Below are 19,525 nucleotides of genomic sequence, written 5' to 3' on the forward strand. Positions count from 1 at the left end.
GTTTACTTACGCTGAATAATATTTTTTATTTTATAAGCTAAAGAAGAAAAACAAGGTAAATATATTCGCCTTCAATAGAAAATATGATAATGGTACAGTCTTAAGAGATAAAATTCTTCTTATATACAAACAAGTATATATTTTTTTGTTTTAATTACATTGTTCAGTGATCTAATAACACCTTTTCGAAGCAATTCTTACTCTTAAAAACTACTTAATTTTGCAAAAATAAATTTTTTTATATTGTTTATACTCATTTATCGTTTACTGATCTTATTAATCTATTCTCGACATCTTGGTGGAAAAATTTATTTTTAATTGATACTCAAAATTAATTTGAAATAATTATTATCCTCTAAGATTAAAATATTTATCACATGTATTTTAAAATTCTTACTAAATAGTGGCAAATACATAACGAACAATTTATGAAAGTCAATAAAAATTCATGTATCAGTATTGTCAACAAAGAATTATTATATAATATTATTCCGCGTATCGTTAAAGACGATGCGACGCGTAACATGAAGGTCATCACCTTAAGGGTTGCATGCGACATGCATCACGATGTCGTCACATTTAAACCCATTTTTTTTAAATTAAACATAAATTTTCTGCGTAGTGAAGTCAGATCGAAGCGTCTTAATACTTAATCACGCAACATAAATTTGTACCTATTCTGATGCAGAAAATAATGCAAAACTTATTTAAAAAATAATACAAAAATTAAATTTTTTTTATATTGATAATATTACTGCAATCGTTATAAGTAAAATTGAATTGCTAAATGTTATAGAAATACAATATACAAATGTATGAAACAAATTTGGAATAATTTACAAAAAGAAAAATTATCTAAAAATAAAAGGTCTTTTTATCTATAAAAATTAAAAATACTGAAATAAGTAACTTTTTGTTAAATCACAGATATTAAAACTTAGTCTTGTGAAATTTTTGACACAAACTGATTTTCAGTCTTTTGCTTTGGCTGTCTCGTACAAATCCTTATGTCAAATGTGCGTACGCTCTATTAAAATACGAGTTACGACGTCCTACTTTGCGACAAGCGTTCCGTTTTCCTTTAATCAGTTAGCGACAGAAGTACTCGATACCGAGACGCGGCCGTTTCCTTAATAAGTTTATTAGACGACAATCATCATTTTGGCCGCATTCTACGAGCGTGTCTTACTTTACAAGGCGTTAACCGCAATAGACTGCATTGACCCGCGCTGCCTTCGTTACTAGCAGTTATAAATCAGAATTGCTACTATGTTTAATGCAAACAACCGGGACAATGCAATCAGCACACTTTTGACATAAAATTACAATTTGCTGCCATCCAATCGAAAATCTTATATACATGTATGTAATTATATATTTTGAGAGATAAAGTATTTATACATATATAAAGTAATTAATTTGATTGAGGAAAACTGAGGGAAAAAAGTTATGTTTTATTAAAATTATAATGAGTACATACTGTAACTTGGCTCAACCTCAACTGCATTATATTTTCTTCAACAGTGAAAAATCTTAATTTCTCCTTCCTTGTGTGAATAATTTGATTCAAAAAGACGAGTCAAATAATTATTGTTTTATATTCGAATAATTATAAATGTAATAAGCGAATATTTTATCCCTCAAAATATATAAATGCATTATTGAATCAATCATTAATTAAATTTATTAACATTATTTTAATAATTTTAATAAATTTAATGATTGATTTAAGAGTACATTTATATATTTTGAGCGATAAAGTATTCGTACACTAAGTTTATAATTATTCATATATCATAATAATTATTATATGTTAATCGTCTCTATGAATTACAGATTCGTTCTGTGTGAACTCATTAATTTTAATAATACAAAACTTCTTTTTTCCCTCAATTTCAGATATATACTTTATATATAAATATTTTAGAGCTCCAAATATATAAATCCATACTTAATCTCATTAACCAAATTAAAATTAATCATTAATTAAACTTATTAAAATAAAAAAAAAGAATTAATTATAAAAAGATAAGTAATTAAAAAAATATTATTAGTATGTACTATTTATATACACAACTATAATAATTTAATATATATATTAGATCTGCAATATATATTTAAACGATGAAAGAATTTTTATATTTTCTTGTATTTAATGTAATGGCAGAGCAAATACCGTGCTCTCGAGACATTCCGTATTAGGCTAAAATAAAAAATTTTAAATAGACAATTTTAGAAAGTCAAACCAACATATACGTATAACATCGTCAACTTACGTGAGTCGTAACTCCCAAAGCTATGTCAGCATGAGAAGAAATTTCATCGTTTAAAGTTACTATGATAAATTGTACTTTATTCTTTTCAGTTTCAATGAAGCGAATAAGCTTCTTAGCATTTACAGCATCTAGTGCCGCATCAGCTTCATCCATAACAAAAAATGGAGTAGGTTTATAACTGTAAATGAGAAAAAGGATTTACAATTACTTTCTTCGAAATAGCTCTTAATTTTCGGATGTTATCCGCATGATTGAAAGAGTGTACATAAAATTCCGTTAATAAAGAGTTAAGATATATATACCGCAACATTGCAAATAATAGTGCCAAGCTAGCGAGTGATTTTTCTCCATCTGATAAGTATTGTATTTGTGTAAATCGTTTCGACGGAGGTAAGCAATTGTAAATTATACCACCTCTATATGGCTCTTCAGGATTTTCTGTTATAATTAATGCGTGAGCCGACGTGTCATTAACCAATTTCTGCACAGAAAATAAATTATATATTTGTGATATATATATAAAGATATTTTAAAATATAAAATCATAAGCATAATTATAAATAGATACTCACTTTGTATATAGAATCTATTTCGGCGTTAATGCATTCTAGACAATCAGAAAGCAGTTTGTGTCTTTTTGCTTTAATCAGTTCAAATTGTGTCTCTATATTTTTAGATTCCGTGCGCAAGGTTTTATGTTTCTCTTTTATCTCTTTCAGTTGCTGCTCTATAAAATCAACCCTCTGATGAGCCTGTAACATTATCAAATTCATATATGAAACTGAATCTTACAATCATATCTAATACAAATGTATATTGTGCAAAACTATTTTTATACCTTTAGATTAGGCTTTTGTAGAATCTGAAATTCATTATGGATTTTTGTAACTTTTTCATCAAATTGTATAATAATAGCTTTTAAATCATCTATATTCGTATTATTACGGATATCTTCTGAAATTTTTGAAAAATCAATATTTGTTAGCGTTTCGCCAATAGCTGATTCTGCGCTTAAGCCTGATGAGCTTGGATTGCTCAAATCTTCTCGTCTTTGCGAAAGCATTGGAATAGCAAGACCTTCTATCTGTGAAAATAATTGTATTATTAAAAATATTGACCAAATCAACATTTATAACATTTACAAATCTTTTAAAGTAAATATCTCTTTTAGAAATTCACGAACCTTGCATTCTTTAAATATAGAATTACATTCTGCTTCTTTTTGTTCTATTCTTCTTTGTATACGCATGTATATTTTCTGGAGATTTAGATATGGTTTTGTTGTAGCATCAACTCTTAAAGTACACTCAACTAATTGTTCCTTTGCAGTTTCTAAATCCTTTTTTAAAATTGTTTTTTCAGTCCTTAAGTGCGAAATTTTTATTCCTTCTTGCTCGAGAGCAATTTTCATATCTCGTTCTTGCTCGCACGCCTTGTTATATTCTGCTTCAGCTTGCTCTACAGCGCACTTGCACTTCAAAATTTTATCTATATTCATGCAAAATATATATAAAACATATATAAAAACATTAATGATTAAAAACTATATATTAACTATATATTACCAAATGTAATTTGCAAATTTACCTTCAAATTCTGTGTCTCTATCACATTCGTAACATAACTGACTTTCAATTTTGCCTTTTAAATTTAAAAGTTCCAATTTTTTATTTTCTTGTTCCTTATATAAGCTAAAAATTTAATATTGTAAATTTTTATAAATGTAAATTTTTGTATACGCATATAAAATTTAAAGATTAAACATACCATATATGTTTTTCATAAGAGATTTCATAAGAGATAATATCCGGTAGATTATTCTCTTTACAAAAATTAACGAAAACGTCATTTTTTATTTTATTGATATCATTTTCTATAATTTTAATTTCATTATCATTTTCCTGTATATTTTGTAGAATTTCTGATATCATCTAAAAATTGTATGTGGTTAATAAAAACATCTTTTTTTGTTATATCTATTAGTTCATAATAAAAAAAAACAAATACATATTATATATATATATTAAATACATACATCTTGTGAACTTAACTTCTTACGAAGATCGCTTAATTTTATATCTTGTATCGAAATTTCTTTTATCTATAAAAATATAAACTTTGTATATTATAATGAATTAGATTGCGTTCGAAAACATCACCCGAGTGCATTTCCTCTCTCTTTATATCCCATTTCTATCTTAGTGATATAGAAAGAGAGGAAATGCACTCGGGTGACGTTTCTGAATGCAGCCTAAAAGATGTCCATTAAAAACAATATGATATAAATTACTTCTTTGTATCTTACACTACACATGCAGGCACGCACACATACACAACACACCTGCACACAATTACTTACAGTTTCTTTTATATCTTTCTCAATGACTTCATTTCTAGCACTAAGTTGATTTATGTCCTTATTAATTATATCAAGATCAGATTGCATACGAGATATGTTAGGAAGATTTTTTAATTCGTACTTTAATTGTTCCTAAAATCATACACATTTAATACACATAAACAAATCCATCAACAAATCTTATAAAAAAATCTGCAACCTTTTGTTCTTTCAATACAGATATATCTGGTATATCTTCCCACTGTTTGGCTTTTACAGACAGATCAGCCAAACCTCCAGATATAATACCACTTTTATGATAGTAACACCCATCCAATGAAACACACTAAAATATAATATATTTTATATATATATATATATATATATATATGTGTGTGTTGTGTATGCAATGGTACAACATATTTCAAGCATAATTATTATTACATCATATTTGGCTTCACTTTCGAGTGCTTTCTTTCTTGCTTCTGTGGCAGTCTCGCAAACTATGATGTCTTTAGTTACATATAAAACAGCTTTGTTTATTTGTGTTAATGATACCTTTAATACATCAAACAATAATTTAAAATTTGTACGTTCCAGTTCATCGCTGTAAAATAATATTTTATATTTTAACATTATAAGATAATATATATAATATAAATAAATGTATCTTTTATATCTCTTATTAACTTACCGTAATTTTTCATTTAAAGGTTTGACCTTTATCGTATCTAAAGGCAAAAAAGTTTCCATTCCCCTTTTGTGTTGCTTTAAAAAATAAATACATTTTTTTGCAATATCTACAGTATCGACGACAATTGAATCCATATTTTTGCCGAATACTTTGGTCACCGCAATATTATAACGAGGATGAATAGGCTTGCAAAGATTAGATAAGCGGTCGTGCTAAAAAGTATAAAATATATATATATATATATATATATATATATATATATATTAACTATATTCCTTTAAAAATCGATATTATTATCGTTATATTTAAATTCTGATAATAATAATAATACCACGCCAGGAAAAGATTCTTTTAAATTTTGTATCACTGCTACTTTCTTCTTCAATTGTAAAATAATATCCTTATTTATCTTAACTAGCGTAAGTTTCTTTTCAATCTCTATAGTATTAGTTTCTAAATATAAATATTTTTCCTCCGTTTCAAATATTTTCTTTCGCAACATATGATCTTCCGCTTTTTTTTCATTTAATCTTAATTTAAAAAGATTATTTAAAGTTTTTAATTTATTAAATTGTTTTCCCAGATATTTTTCTTCTAATTTTCCTTTTTCTTGTTCAAGTACAATCTCCTCTTTACGCCTGATCTCATTATCAAGTTTATATTTATGCGTCTCTCTGTGGTGCATCATATCATTTAATTTATATTGAGAGTCTTTTGTTAGACGCTCCACTTCCGTCCTCAAAACCATATAACGATGAGAAACCTTAAATAAATTGCTTTTATATTCAAAGTCAAAAGTTTATAGAAAGTAAAAGAGAAAAATATAAAAAGATTCACATTTTACAATGTAATAAAATATTTTATATATTGTAATAATACTATACCTGCTCGTCGTCTAACTGTACTGTAGTGTTTCCCACAGTTATTTCAATGTCCGATAATCTTTTATTTACAACTCCTAATTCATCTTTAAGATCTTTTATAGTTTTTGAACGTATGTTATTAATAGTATGTGTACTCTGCAACGATGTACAAGCAGAATTGCATTTTTCTTGAAAATATGAAACATTATCTTTTAAATCGTTATTTTGGATGTTCTTTTTTTGATAGTTCGCTTCGAGTTGCGAAATACTGTTTTCAAATTCTTTAAAAGAATCAGATAATAAATTAATTTTTATTTCAATTTTTTTAAATAATGACACCGCAGCTTCCTTACGCTGCAACTGCTCATCTAATTCTAATTTGACTTGCTCTTCTTCTGTTTTTAAAGATTCAATAATTTTTTTAACACAAATTAACTTAATTAATTGAAAATTTGATTTTTCTTCCACCTGTAATATTTATAAATTCTTTTAGAACCAAATGAGAAAAGATATAATCAATAACTTCTAAAAAGATCATTATATAAATGTTGGAAATAGATGTGAGACATACATATTGTTTTTGCAATTGTAAATATTTTTCTGCTTCTTCCTTTTCTATCATTGCAGATTTTTTTTGTCTTATTATATCTTTTTTTATTTCATAAACAAACTGTAACTCTTCCTTTACTTTTGAGAGTTCTAATTGTAATCTATCATAACATAAAAATTTAATAAATTTATCAAATTTTATAAGAGAATTTATTATAATTTATTAAAGTAAAAAAATGTACCTCTTATAATCAGCTTTGTAGTCGTTGGAACCACTAAATTCTTCGAGCAATACAGTCAATTCTTTAGGTGTTATGGTTGCAACATATTGTACATAGCCTTGTGGTATTATAAAGTTTTTTGCATTTATATTTAAATGCAATTTTTCAAGTTCCGTCATATAAATATTATAGTCTACAATCTATGTGACACGAACAATCATATTAATTTGTATTAAGAACAAGTTTAAAAGATTGCAAACATAAAATTCTACCTTGCCATCTATTTTATACTGGCTGCCTCTCCCTTGTATTATCCTTGTAAAACTTTTTTCTTTATGATCTCCAATAAAGACTAATGTTACATAAGCACTGTGGCGACAAAAATTTAAAACATATTGAACATATGATACAAAAATTCGTTAAAATATAAAAAGTATATCTGTAATACCCCTCTATTGCTGGCTTTCCAATAAAAGCTCCATGTATAAGTTCACTGAGGTGTTTAACACGTAAAGCAGATGATTTTCCTCCTAAGGCAAAATCTATAGCATCCACAACATTTGATTTCCCTAAAATACATTATAAAATATGAAATACTTTTAAAAATAATCGAAGTAAAATAGTCACAAGGAAACATAAAGGAATATATATGTATATATAAGATATAAGAAAAATATGAATATATATAGTAAAAATGGAAAAAATTATAAATTAAATTTATCAAATTAGAATTCATAAAATTATTTCAATGATTTTCATTGATTGTATGTTAATTTCATTACTTTTGGAGAAATCAGAAAAGAGAGAAAAGATCTAAAAAGATGTAGACGAGTAATGTTCTTCTCGATTAAATTGGAAATTGGAAATTGTAAAGAATATCCTGAAAAATCTTACCAGATCCATTCGGACCAATAATAGCCGTAAAAGATTGGATGTTATTAATTACTACTTTGCCTCTAAACGACTTAAAATTAAATATCATGATTTCTTTCAAAGAAATCGACATTTTAGCGAGTTTAGAAAGCACAGTGGACCAAAGTGAACGATTATAAATTTTGTAACGGTCAAAATTTGATCGTAATAGATGAGAACTAAATTGCTCTGATTGGGTGCGTGCAGTACAACAACCACTCACTGAGCGCTCAGTGAGCAACTGATCGTGATTGGCTGACTTTAAACTTTAGACCAATGAACTGAACGAAGTACCACTGTACTTAATGCTCTGATTGGTTATCAAACGATTTTGAACGACAGAGACATCTGTACTTATTATAACTTGATTCTGATTGGTTATCAACAGACGTGCATTGATGTCAAATTATCGCGCCATTATTTAAACGTAAAATACATTTAAAACAGAATCCTATTAAAATTATTTAAAAAATTATAAATTATGAAAAATAAAAATATTAATAATTTATATCTTATTTATCATAATTAAACAAAATACATTTATACAAATTAACAATTACTTTGTTATTATTATTAAATGTGCATTCAAGAATGCGCGTCTAGTTAAAATAAGTAAATCTTGCTTGTGCATGTTAAATATTTTATTCACAAGATTATACCTAGTTTGTAAACTGTTCCAGGATTAGCTGCTGCTCCAAGTTGACCTCGAGTACCAAGAAATCCAGGGTAAACCCAAGGGTCCTATCGCCTATCGCACCAGTAGCTCCTTTCTCACCAGGACTCTATCTTTGCCCTGAATACCCTGCGGACCTGTCTCGCCAGGCTGTCCTAAACAACTACTTAATGGCAACTAGATTCGTGACAACCGACGTATCGTCTATTTAGCAGATGCACTACATGATGTAAGGGATGATGTACTGCATGATGTAAGGGATGATGCACTGCATGATGTAAGGGGGTCATCATCCTCTATTCTACCAGGCACCGTCACTTTATTTCGCTATCATCTCCCTTATTCCTTTTTCCTGAGTCTATATACTTGTTCGTTTCCTTCTTCATTTGCTCACGCTGAATAATATTTTTCATTTTATATAAATGTAAAGAAACACAAGGTAAATTTATTCGCATCCATAGAAAATATAATGGTATATACATTGCAGTCTTAAGAAATAAAATGCTTCTTATATACGAACAAGTATATATTTCTTTGTTTTAATTACATTGTTCAATGATCTAATAACACCTTTTCGAAGCATTTTTACTCTTAAAAAATATTTTATTAAGCAGAAATAAATTTACATTGTTTAAAGTTATCCTCTATTGATCTTATCTCGACTAATCTTACACTAAAATTAACCATAAATTAAACTTATTAAAAAAATAATTAATATAATAAGTATATACTAGTATGTACTAATTAATTAGTACATATTAGAAAGTATATAATAATTCTATTAATTATTGTATTAATTAATTCAATTAATTTTCATTAAAAAATTAATTAAATGAAGGATTACAAAATAAATAAAACGAAATAAAATTACAAATAAATGAACACTTGCAGTGTAAGAAAATTGCAAATGTCATATTAAAACAAATTAAAAGCTAAGTTAATTCATTAACTGATTCTTTGAAAGAATATGAAGAAATATTATACCACTCAAACAGAACTTTCAAGAAAAGACTCCAAAAGAATAATTTAAAAGATAATATTTTATACTTTCAACAAAAACTTAATTTTGCTTGCACATTGTTGGAAAGTATATAATAAATGTGAATAACGCACGTAAAAGAACTATACAAGAATTAATGACGAATTAGAAACAGTAAATAAGAAATTAACAGACACATTGAAATAAAAACTCCGGAAAACACTGTGGAGTTAAACAACGAACAGGTACTATATATTATTACAAAAAGGAGCTATATATTATTACATTGGAGTCTGAATTTGATATATCTGAAAAAAGTGATATATTTTCCCATTATATTGCTTTTTATAAGATTATAAGTGAAGAAAGACGAGAAAGATTAGAAGAAAAACATCTTCAAAAACAACTTGAAGAATTAAAACCTCTAAATAACCTCTTTAAATCAAGATTAGAAAAAAAAAAGCGGAAGAGCAAATATTGCGAAAGAAAATGTCTGAAACACAGGCAAAATATTCATATTTAGAAAGTCAAATTACAAAGGTTGCAAAGGAACTATCCCAAGTTGAAATGAAGCGAAATATTCATATTTAGATTGTTTTGCTTTTACGTATGATCAGCCAATCTTCCAGATAGAATACCACTTTTCTGAAAGAACATTTATCTTTAAAAATATGGATTCTATTGTCATCGACACAGAAAAGATGGCAAACGAATGTATCTATTTTCTAAAGCAACACAAAATGGCAGGAAACATTTTTACGTGCGTTATTCACATTATTATATACTTTCCAACAATGTGCAAGCAAAATTAAGTTTATGTTAAAAGTATAAAATATTATCTTTTAAATTATTCTTTTGGAGTCTTTTCTTGAAAGTTCTGTTTGAGTGGTATAATTTTTTCAAATTCTTTCAAAGAATCAGTTAATGAATTAACTTTGATTTCAGTTTGTTTTAATAATGACATTACAGTTTCCTTACACTGCAAGTGCTCATCTATTTGTAATTTAATTTCGTTTTATTCATTTTGTAATCATTCAATTAATTTTTTAATGAAAATTAACTGAATTAAATGAAATTTTGATTTTTCTTCCACCTGTAATGTTTACAAATTCTTTTAGAACAAAAGGAAAAAAGATGTATGAATAATTTTTGAAAAGATCATTATATAAATGTTGGAAATAGATTTGAGACATACGTATTGTTTTTGCACGTGTCAATTTGAATTCTTTTGAAAAAATTGTTGCAAAATTTTGCATATAGCCTAACGGCATCAAATAGTTTTTAGCTTTTATGTTCAAATTAAACTCTTTAAATTTATTTACATAAAAATTATAGTCTACACAATCTATAAGAATAATCATAAGATAAGAATGATCATATTAATTTGTATTAAGGACAATTTTAAAAAATTACGAACATAGAATTCTACTTTGCGATCTATTTTATACTGACTGCCTCTCTCTTGTATCATTCTTGTAAAGAATTATTATTAATTAAAATATAAAGAAATCTGTAATACCTTTCTAATGCTGGCGTTCCAATGAAAGTTCCATGTATAAATTCATTGTGCTTTGCATCAGTAGGGAAGGTAAATTTGTTGCAACATAGAGCATTTAATTTCGCTCTTAATGCAAAACTAACATCGACGATATTTGATTTTCCTAAAATAGATATATAAAGTACTTCCACATTTTGATTAAAATATAAAAATAACAAAAATATATACAAGAAATATATATAAGGAATAAGAGATATGTTTTATATATATAAAATAAACGAAGAAAGAATTATAAATATATTAGTTTAAATTTATTTCAAAGATTTTAAATAAATTTAGATTGTACATTAATATTATTTATTTTGATGAAATGAAAAAAAATCTAAAAAGGACGTAGACACAAGCAATGTTCTTCACGATTAAAAAAATTGGAAGTTATAGAGAATATCGTAAAGAATCTTACCGGATCTATTCCGACCAATATTAGGCGTAAAAGGTTACATATTAACACTACTCAAATACTACTGTGCCTCCAAATAACTTAAAATGATTTCGGAAAGCACAGTGGCCACACGAACACATTGGATGAAAGCGAACAAAGAACAACGGTTATAAGTTATAAGGCTTATAACGGTCAAAATTAGGTCTTATTTCATGAGAAATGAATTGCTCTGATTGGTTAATCAAGTAGAATGAATTGCTCTGATTGGTTAATCAAGTAAAACAAAGAAACCACTGTACTTATTGCTCTGATTGGTTATCAAACATGTACAGACAAAGTGCATTACATTCAAATTATCGCGCCATTATTTAAACATAAAATAATAATCAATTTAAAAAAAGTCCAAATTTCATAAAAATTATTTAAAAAATTATATAAATAATAAAAAAATATTAATAATTTACATCATTTGTGTATCATAACTTAACGAATTACAACTATATAAATTAACAATTACTTTCGAGATAACTTCTTTATTACAAAACATATATCATGATTAATTGTGCATTCAAAAATGAACATCTAGTTGCAATAAAAATCTTGCATTTAAAATTTTATTCACAAGATTTTATTAAAGTCAAATTTTTAAAGTTGTTTACATTAATCATAATATAACTTAAAATTCTCACTTGTAATTACTCACTCTTAACCTGATTTACGTTGAAAAAAAAGATGTATACTATTTAATCTATTAAAAGTATGATTTAAGATCTTCCAGTAATCTTAAAACAATATCAAGAATGAATAAAATAAATCTAGTCATTAAATAATAATTATAATATTTCATATTAATATTCATTTTTCCTTCAAACAATTAAAGATTATCCATCACGAAGATATAAGAAAAAGATAACAACAATCTTCCTTAAATAATTGTTTAAGAGTTAATTAATGTGTGTAGGATATGTAGTTAAATCAAGCGTTAACACTTTGCTTTCCAAACATTCGCCTACCTGAAATGCAAATAAGAATCTTATAATCAACTATAGACGAAAATATATGTAGTATAATTCATGTGATCGAATAGTTTACTTACGTCTGGACAAATTCCAATAAGCGCATCTGCGTGCGAATAAAATTCTTCTTTCAATGATATAACGATCGTCTGCAGTGAAGTCGTTTTATCACGAATGTAACTCGCTACTTTTCCTATGTTAGTATTATCAAGGGCTGCATCGATTTCGTCCAAGACAAAAAATGGCGCAGGTTGGAAGCTGAATATGGACAAAAACATATGAATAAATATTAATTGTCTGTTCAAATTGTAATTTGTTTTTGTCATATCTATATATATTACCTGTGAACTGCAAATAACAAAGCTAATGCCGCGACAGTTTTTTCTCCACCAGATAGATTAGACATAGGTTGAAAGCGTTTGCCTGGAGCCACGCAATTATAATTAATGCCATCCAAATAAGGTTCTTCAGGATTTTCTGGTCCAAGGAATGCCTGTGCGGACTGATTCTTTGCTAGACTCTGAAACAAACCCATTAAATGAATGTTCAAAATTACGCATAAAATTGTATAAAATTTTTATACAAATTTAAAATTGATAAATAAAAATATAATCCACAAACTTTATAAATAGGATCAATTTCGTTCGCTACATGTTCGAAACACGCCATGAATCTATCATGTCGTTCTTTTTTTATTTTCTCGAATTGTGTCTTTGCTTTCTTTGCTTTCTTGCGAGATTGCTCAAACTCTTCATTAGTTTCTTGTAGTTTCTCTTTTGCCAAATATAATTTTTCAATTGCCTATAAAAAAAATATATTTATAATTTAAAATTTTTTATATTTTTTTGTTCATGTTATATTTAATATATAATTTTTAGAAACCTTCATATTTGGAGCTTGTATGCGCTGTATTGTATTTTGCAAATCGTTGATTATTTTTGTTAACTTGTCAGATGTCTTTTTGATATCTTCTTCTTCAATATCTTTCAAATTTTCCGGCAAAAGCGCATAATCTATAGTAATCCTTCTTTCGCGTTCGTATTGTTGCTGCGTATTCACTGACGAATCAGTATTTGATTCATTACCATTACCATTCGTCGTGCTCGTTTCACCTGCTATGTCTTCCATATTTCCATGCAACATAGGTATTGCAATGTCTTCCATCTGAATATATTGAAAACACACATGTAATTTAAAATAATATGTATATATAGTCTCCATAATATATACACAGTAAAATAATCATCTCTTACAGAGCACAACAAACCTTGCATTGCATCAGAATAGCATGCCGTTCAGCTTTTTTCTGTTCAATTTTCGTTTCAATCGCGTTAAGCTGCTTCTGAGCTGCCTGAATATCCTTTGCAATTGCTCCTACTTCACGTCTGGCTTTACCGATTTCATCTTCCTTCTGATCAACCTCCATCTTCTTAGCATTTCGAGATGATTTCAATTGTTCCATTTGCTGCTCGTCATGATCGATCTCCGCTTTTTGATTAAGCTCTGTTTGTCTTGCGGATTCAAGTTTATCTTCTGCATCTTGAACCGCTCGTTCCCATCGCAAAACATTGCCTGCATTATAAATAATATTAAATAATGCAAAAACTGATAATATAGTTACTATATAGATTATACAAAATGAAAACTTCATGTAATGTGAGAAAATAGTACATATGTAGTGTGAGAAAAAACAAATTCATGATATAAAATTTTACATAGAATGTATAATACATACTTTCTGTGTCGCGTTGCTTTTCAAAATCTAATTGATTATAGATACGATTGCATTGATTGTCGAATTCCAATCGCTTCTTTGCTCTTTCTTGTTGTGATCTGGAATAATAGTATATCGATCTTAGCATATAAATAAGATACGATTCTTCAACGATATATATAGCTTTTTTATATATACCTTAATTCCCTTTCTTCATATTGACGAATATTTGAAACTCCTATCTGTTCACAAAAACTGGCAAATACATCATCTTCAACATTGTTCATCTTTTCTTTAATGTTTTGTATTTCTTGGTCCCTTTCAGCCATGGTTTTTTCAATAGCAGCTATTGCTGGCTACACATAAGAGATTAAAAGAATATCTAAGTATTTTTATTTCAAATATATAAAAAGAAAAATAAAATTAATAAAAATATATACGTGTATAAAATGTCACAACTTACACCAAACATGTTTAATTCATTTTGCAAACCATCTAACTCCACCTCAAGATCCGCAATTTGTTTTTGCTACAATAAAAATTTTATCAAAATACTTTATAATTTCAGGAATGTATCTTTAAATTTTTATCAATGTATTTTTAAATGAGTATATTTTTCATATACACTACAATGGATAATGCTTACCGTTGCAGATAGATCACTTTTGTTGTATTTTAGACGAGTCTCTAAGCCACGTATTTGAGATTCGATTGTATTCAATTCAGATTCCTTGCGGGATTTTTTCAAAGATTCTCTGAGTTCTTCCGTCAATTTTTCCTGTGAATTGAAATCAGAAATATTTGTATTATACTTTCATAACATAAAGAAAAAAAAGATACGTTACCTTTTGCGCCTTCAATTGAGACATTTGTTTTTCATCCCATCTCTTTGCTTTCTTTGCAAGATCCAAACTGCCACCAGATATTATTCCCGCTTTTTGATAAAATGTACCATCTAATGCGACGCACTATAAATATTTCATCATATATATCACGTGTTTTTTACATTATTTTATTCATAAGCCAAAATCATGTATATATTTACATCATATCTGGTTTTCTTATCCATCTCGTATGCTACTTTATTTGCATCTTCCGGTGTCTCACATACAAGAGCATTATTAGTCGCAAAGAGAACTGCTCTATCAATATCCTTTGGTGAAAAATGCAAAACATCATACAGCAATTTCACATTTTTGGGTTCTTGTATATTACTGCAAAATAATATAATTATATTATTGGAAGATTCATACAAAATAACTAAATAATATAGAAATAGTATTTTTGTATTTTTTTTTTTTTGTAAAACTACGTAATCAATATTTAATTTATTTACCGAAGACGTTCTTTTAATGGCTTAGCTTGGATATAATCGAGCGGAAGAAACGTTTCCGGCTCAAGATATTGCTCTTTTAAATATTGGATACATTGTCTGGCCGTTTTCTCGGTGTCTACTACGATAGCCTCCATATATTTGCCAAGTACTTTTGTAATAGCAACATTGTACCGCTTGTGTATTGGTTCGCACATGTTATACATGCGATCATACTGAAAAGAAAAAATGTAAATTTGTTTCTGCTTACAGATATTGAGAAGAAAGATAATAAAGAGATATAAAGAGATAATATAGGATATAAAAGATAATAAAGAGAAGAAAGATAGTAACGCACCACTCCTGGGAACAGACGCTTAAAATTCTCTACAATTTCCGTCTTTTTCTTGGTTCTGGATACTTCATGTTTATCGACTTTAGCATCACCAAGTTGTTCCGAGATACTCTCTAACTCCCGCTGTAAATTTTGAATCTTATCTTTCGATGTGCCCACGTCAGACTGTAAATCAGCTCTAAGTTTTTTCTGGTCTTCTAATGCAGCCTCCGATGTTTTAATATGCTCCTCTAATTTCTCTATTCGTTTGAGAGCGTCGTCTCGCATATGACCCTTCTGTTTATGTTTATTCTCTATCTCGGTCTTCTTTCTGCCTTCATTGTCGAGTCTATCCTGATCCGACTTTTGTTCGCGATTGATTGAATCAAGAAGTTGAAGATATCTCGCAGATTGTTTACCAGCTTCTTCTTTTAAGCGATTGTATTCTTGCACCTTGAATTATTTTATTAGTTAAATTCATATTATCACGTAAACATAATTATATAAGCTTGTGTTATATATTATTAATAATATAGCTGTATAAATTATATGTTTTAAAACTTCAAATATTATATAAGAGTTGTGCAATTCATGTGTATGTGTGTGTATTACCTGTTCATCTTCCAATTGCACATCCCTTCCTTGCAATTGCGATTGTCCTGCTATACTCGCTTCGTAAGCGGCTTTAGCTTCTTCTACTTGTCTTAATTCCTCCTGTAGTTCGTGTATATCTTTCTTATGAGCCTCATCTGCGATACGCGCTTGAGCCAAAGATTTACGCGCAGATTCCATCTTCTTTTGCATATGTGCAACACGTTCTTTGGCTTTAATAAAAGTGGGTCTTTTTTTCGTAATTTCCACTTCCACTTCTCTAATATCCTGCTCTATCTTAGCCAGATCTCTTCCCAATTTACCAGCATCCTTTTTCTTCTCTTTCAGCAACTCCTCAGCTTTCTCTTTTTTCTTCTCAATTTTTTCTATTTCATGTTGTTTCTTCTTTTGAGAAACTTCAAAATTCTCAGTGCTCTTCTCATTGTGAAATAATCGAAACAGTTGCAATTCTACTTGTTTTTCCACCTAAATATAAAGTTTTAATGATATTAATTATACAAATACATGAAGAAGTGTGTGTGTGTGTATACACATACATACATATATATACACAAACACACAGTATATAACTTTATAATTTCTTATTATTATTGTAGAAATGTAGAATATTAAATATTATATTAAAATTAAAAAATATACATACATATTCTTCCTTAAGACGTTGATATTTTTCGGCTTCCTCTTTTTCTAATTTTGCCTCTTTTCTTTCAGCAGCAATTCCTTTCTTTTTCTGATATGAAAATTGAGTTTCTTCTTCAGCTTTCAACATTTCTGTTCTTAATCTAGAATTTTACTTTTATTATATATAATCACATTATCAAGTATAATTTTATGCAGTGACATTTAAAAACTTACCTCTCGTATTCTGCTTTTAATGCACCAGAATTACTGATCTCTTCAAACAAAGCAGTGCGCTCCTTTGGATTTTTCATAGCTATGGATTCAACTGCACCTTGAAATACTAGAAAATTCTTTGCTTTAACATTTATACCAAGCTGTTCCAATTCACTAAGATATCCTTGGCTGCTGACAAGCTGTAACAAAAAAAAATATTTTGAATATCTTTAATTATATGTATGTAAGGTTATCCAAGTAAAAAACTTACACTGTTATTTATTCTGTGTTCAGAAGAAGAACCTTGCACAGAACGCATAAAGCTTTTCTCCGTTCCATCCTCTAATTCAAATACAGCTGTCACTGAAGCGCTATATTCAACAAGTTTATAGATTTTTATATATATAGTTATATATACAATTCAAAGTGTTTAGATTAAGTTACGTCCATGTATCTTTAAATTAATATATTAGCATTGTATGTAAAATGATATACCTTCGTGCTACTGGCATCCCAATAGATGCACCATGAATGAGTTCGCTGAATCTTTTGACACGCAAGCTGCTAGTTTTCTCACCCATAACAAAACTTATGGCATCCATAAAGTTAGACTTTCCTGTGTGACAATAATGTGTTACAATACATGTAGAGCTTGTCAAATCTCACGCTTGTAAGGTAAAAAAAACATAATATCATGCTTTTAGCGAATGCAACTGTTATCGGATTTTAAGAAACGCTGATCTGATACGATAGATTTAGAAGTATCTGCCAATCGTACAGACAATTATTGTTGAATAATTCCGCTACTGTTACATTCGCTGAACGCGTCCATTGTTGATACACAGACAGATAACCTACCAGATCCATTAGGGCCAACAACTGCCGTAAATGATTTCAACGGGCCGATAATGAGCTTTCCTTTGTAAGATTTAAAGTTCTCGACTTCGATATGCTTCAAAAACGCCGGCATCTTTGAAAATAATTAAACAAACTGCGTAAAATCAGAAAATAGCGCGATTGGCGCCACAAAATTTCCAACACAAGCAAACATCACCGTCCAACTGTCTCCTTTAAGCAATGAGGAAAGATTAGAAGAGTGACAAGCCTAGGTAGAAACATAAAACTGCGACAATACTGCCATCTATAGGTAAAGCGACGTCTTCAATGAGAATTTAAGACGCAAGAAATTAGCCAATCATATTCGAGTATCCTTCTCGCATTCAACTGTGATTGGTTAATTTCGTACATCTTACCATCTTCAATTCTTCATAAATATAGTCGTCTAAAATCTTGCGGTGACACGTACATCTATTGTAACGAGGAGTCTATCGCACGGATAACGGACGAAAAGGTATCGGCACAAAATACTTTTTTACTTTCAAAAGTCTCTTGCAGTAATAATCAATTTGATAAAAAAAGTATATTCAACATTGTGTTATATGACAAATAAAATCGTAATCTTACTGTATTGAAGAGAACGCCCGAAATGAAGAATATAAGCTCTTCTCTTTAAATATGGTAAGTGTAATTATATATGTACGTTATTATAAATTTCGAAAGCAACGATGAGAAATATATATACTTTAGGAAGGTTATAAAACGCTTAACGTTCGAAATTCTTATTATTAACATTCCTAATATTAGCATTATAATATCGTATTAATAAATATTAGGATCATATCGAAACATGTTATTTATACGATTGAAAAAGGGGGACGGGGAGGGGAAGGGGAAGGGGCGGTGAGGTGAGGTGGAAATAAGAAAAAACTGCGTTTCGCAATTAACGATTCGTGCATTTCCATTCGTCGAACTGTTTAGGGTACGAGGCTATACGAAGGGTACAAACACAAGCGAAACAAAATGGGAATGAATAAGAGAGGGTGAAACTCGGTGAAAGAGATGGACGGATCAAGCGGTAAAAGTGGCGGAGGGGGGGGGGGGGGAGGGATGAAGGCGCTATCGGCCGTGAATAATGCGCGGTGGCGTCCGCATCTCCTGCGTCATCTCGTCTCGTGCATGTTCGTGCGTTCGATTCGTCGACTCGGCTGGATGGATTGATAAAGATTAAAGGTAAAGGGAGGTGGCAGGGTCCAGGGGTGTTTTGGAGTTAGGCGACAGAAGTCAGCCAGCGAAACGAAGCGGGCGCGTGGGGGATGATGTCACATAGGGGTTTCCCCCCTGTCCACCCTCTCCTCGTCAACCTCCTCTCCTTCCCCCCTCACAAGCGTAAATACATACAGATGCAGGCCGGATTGATG

The 19,525-nt window shown here is 29.0% G+C and overlaps 2 protein-coding genes across 2 annotated transcripts; both read right to left on the reverse strand.

The window, feature by feature from the left end:
• Positions 1 to 154: 154 nt before the first annotated feature.
• On the reverse strand, positions 155 to 11,604 carry LOC145936242 (structural maintenance of chromosomes protein 1A-like). The gene is made up of 22 exons (XM_083038255.1): positions 11,467 to 11,604; positions 11,025 to 11,166; positions 8,513 to 8,921; positions 7,390 to 7,510; positions 7,214 to 7,310; positions 6,963 to 7,141; positions 6,743 to 6,881; positions 6,193 to 6,639; positions 5,640 to 6,071; positions 5,309 to 5,520; positions 5,059 to 5,221; positions 4,835 to 4,960; positions 4,636 to 4,767; positions 4,312 to 4,377; positions 4,044 to 4,207; positions 3,864 to 3,967; positions 3,460 to 3,764; positions 3,115 to 3,360; positions 2,849 to 3,028; positions 2,579 to 2,757; positions 2,277 to 2,454; positions 155 to 2,203 (listed from the first exon to the last, which is right to left on the reverse strand). Exons 6-22 carry the CDS (start codon positions 7,118 to 7,120, stop codon positions 2,153 to 2,155), a joined length of 3,282 nt encoding a protein of 1,093 aa, XP_082894381.1. The 5' UTR covers positions 7,121 to 7,141; positions 7,214 to 7,310; positions 7,390 to 7,510; positions 8,513 to 8,921; positions 11,025 to 11,166; positions 11,467 to 11,604; the 3' UTR covers positions 155 to 2,152.
• Positions 11,605 to 12,133: 529 nt separating this feature from the next.
• Smc1 (structural maintenance of chromosomes 1) lies at positions 12,134 to 18,333 on the reverse strand. The gene is made up of 20 exons (XM_083038044.1): positions 18,126 to 18,333; positions 17,763 to 17,883; positions 17,539 to 17,638; positions 17,289 to 17,467; positions 17,077 to 17,215; positions 16,434 to 16,898; positions 15,846 to 16,274; positions 15,512 to 15,723; positions 15,221 to 15,389; positions 15,021 to 15,143; positions 14,822 to 14,953; positions 14,639 to 14,704; positions 14,374 to 14,531; positions 14,197 to 14,294; positions 13,729 to 14,033; positions 13,344 to 13,625; positions 13,083 to 13,262; positions 12,803 to 12,981; positions 12,542 to 12,719; positions 12,134 to 12,458 (listed from the first exon to the last, which is right to left on the reverse strand). The coding sequence occupies exons 1-20, from the start codon at positions 18,235 to 18,237 to the stop codon at positions 12,390 to 12,392; spliced, it is 3,696 nt and encodes a 1,231-aa protein (XP_082894170.1). The 5' UTR covers positions 18,238 to 18,333; the 3' UTR covers positions 12,134 to 12,389.
• Between the last annotated feature and the right edge of the window lie 1,192 nt (positions 18,334 to 19,525).

Source organism: Prenolepis imparis, unplaced genomic scaffold (genome assembly GCF_030444845.1).
Source record: "Prenolepis imparis isolate NDT839.2.m4 unplaced genomic scaffold, iyPreImpa1.0 SCAF_5, whole genome shotgun sequence".
NCBI classification, from domain to species: Eukaryota; Metazoa; Arthropoda; class Insecta; order Hymenoptera; family Formicidae; genus Prenolepis; species Prenolepis imparis.

Excerpts from the sequence above, each read along its gene's own strand:
- LOC145936242 (XM_083038255.1), bottom strand. The coding sequence starts at position 7,120 with ATGACGGAACTTGAAAAATTGCATTTAAATATAAATGCAAAAAACTTT. Across the intron at positions 2,455-2,578 it reads CTATTATTTGCAATGTTGCG|TTATAAACCTACTCCATTTT; the intron begins GTATATATATCT and ends TCTCATTTACAG. Across the intron at positions 2,204-2,276 it reads CTTTGGGAGTTACGACTCAC|CCTAATACGGAATGTCTCGA; the intron begins GTAAGTTGACGA and ends TTTTTATTTTAG.
- Smc1 (XM_083038044.1), bottom strand. The coding sequence starts at position 18,237 with ATGCCGGCGTTTTTGAAGCATATCGAAGTCGAGAACTTTAAATCTTAC. Across the intron at positions 17,216-17,288 it reads TTAAAAGCAGAATACGAGAG|ATTAAGAACAGAAATGTTGA; the intron begins GTAAGTTTTTAA and ends GTAAAATTCTAG. Across the intron at positions 12,720-12,802 it reads TTGTTATTTGCAGTTCACAG|CTTCCAACCTGCGCCATTTT; the intron begins GTAATATATATA and ends GTCCATATTCAG.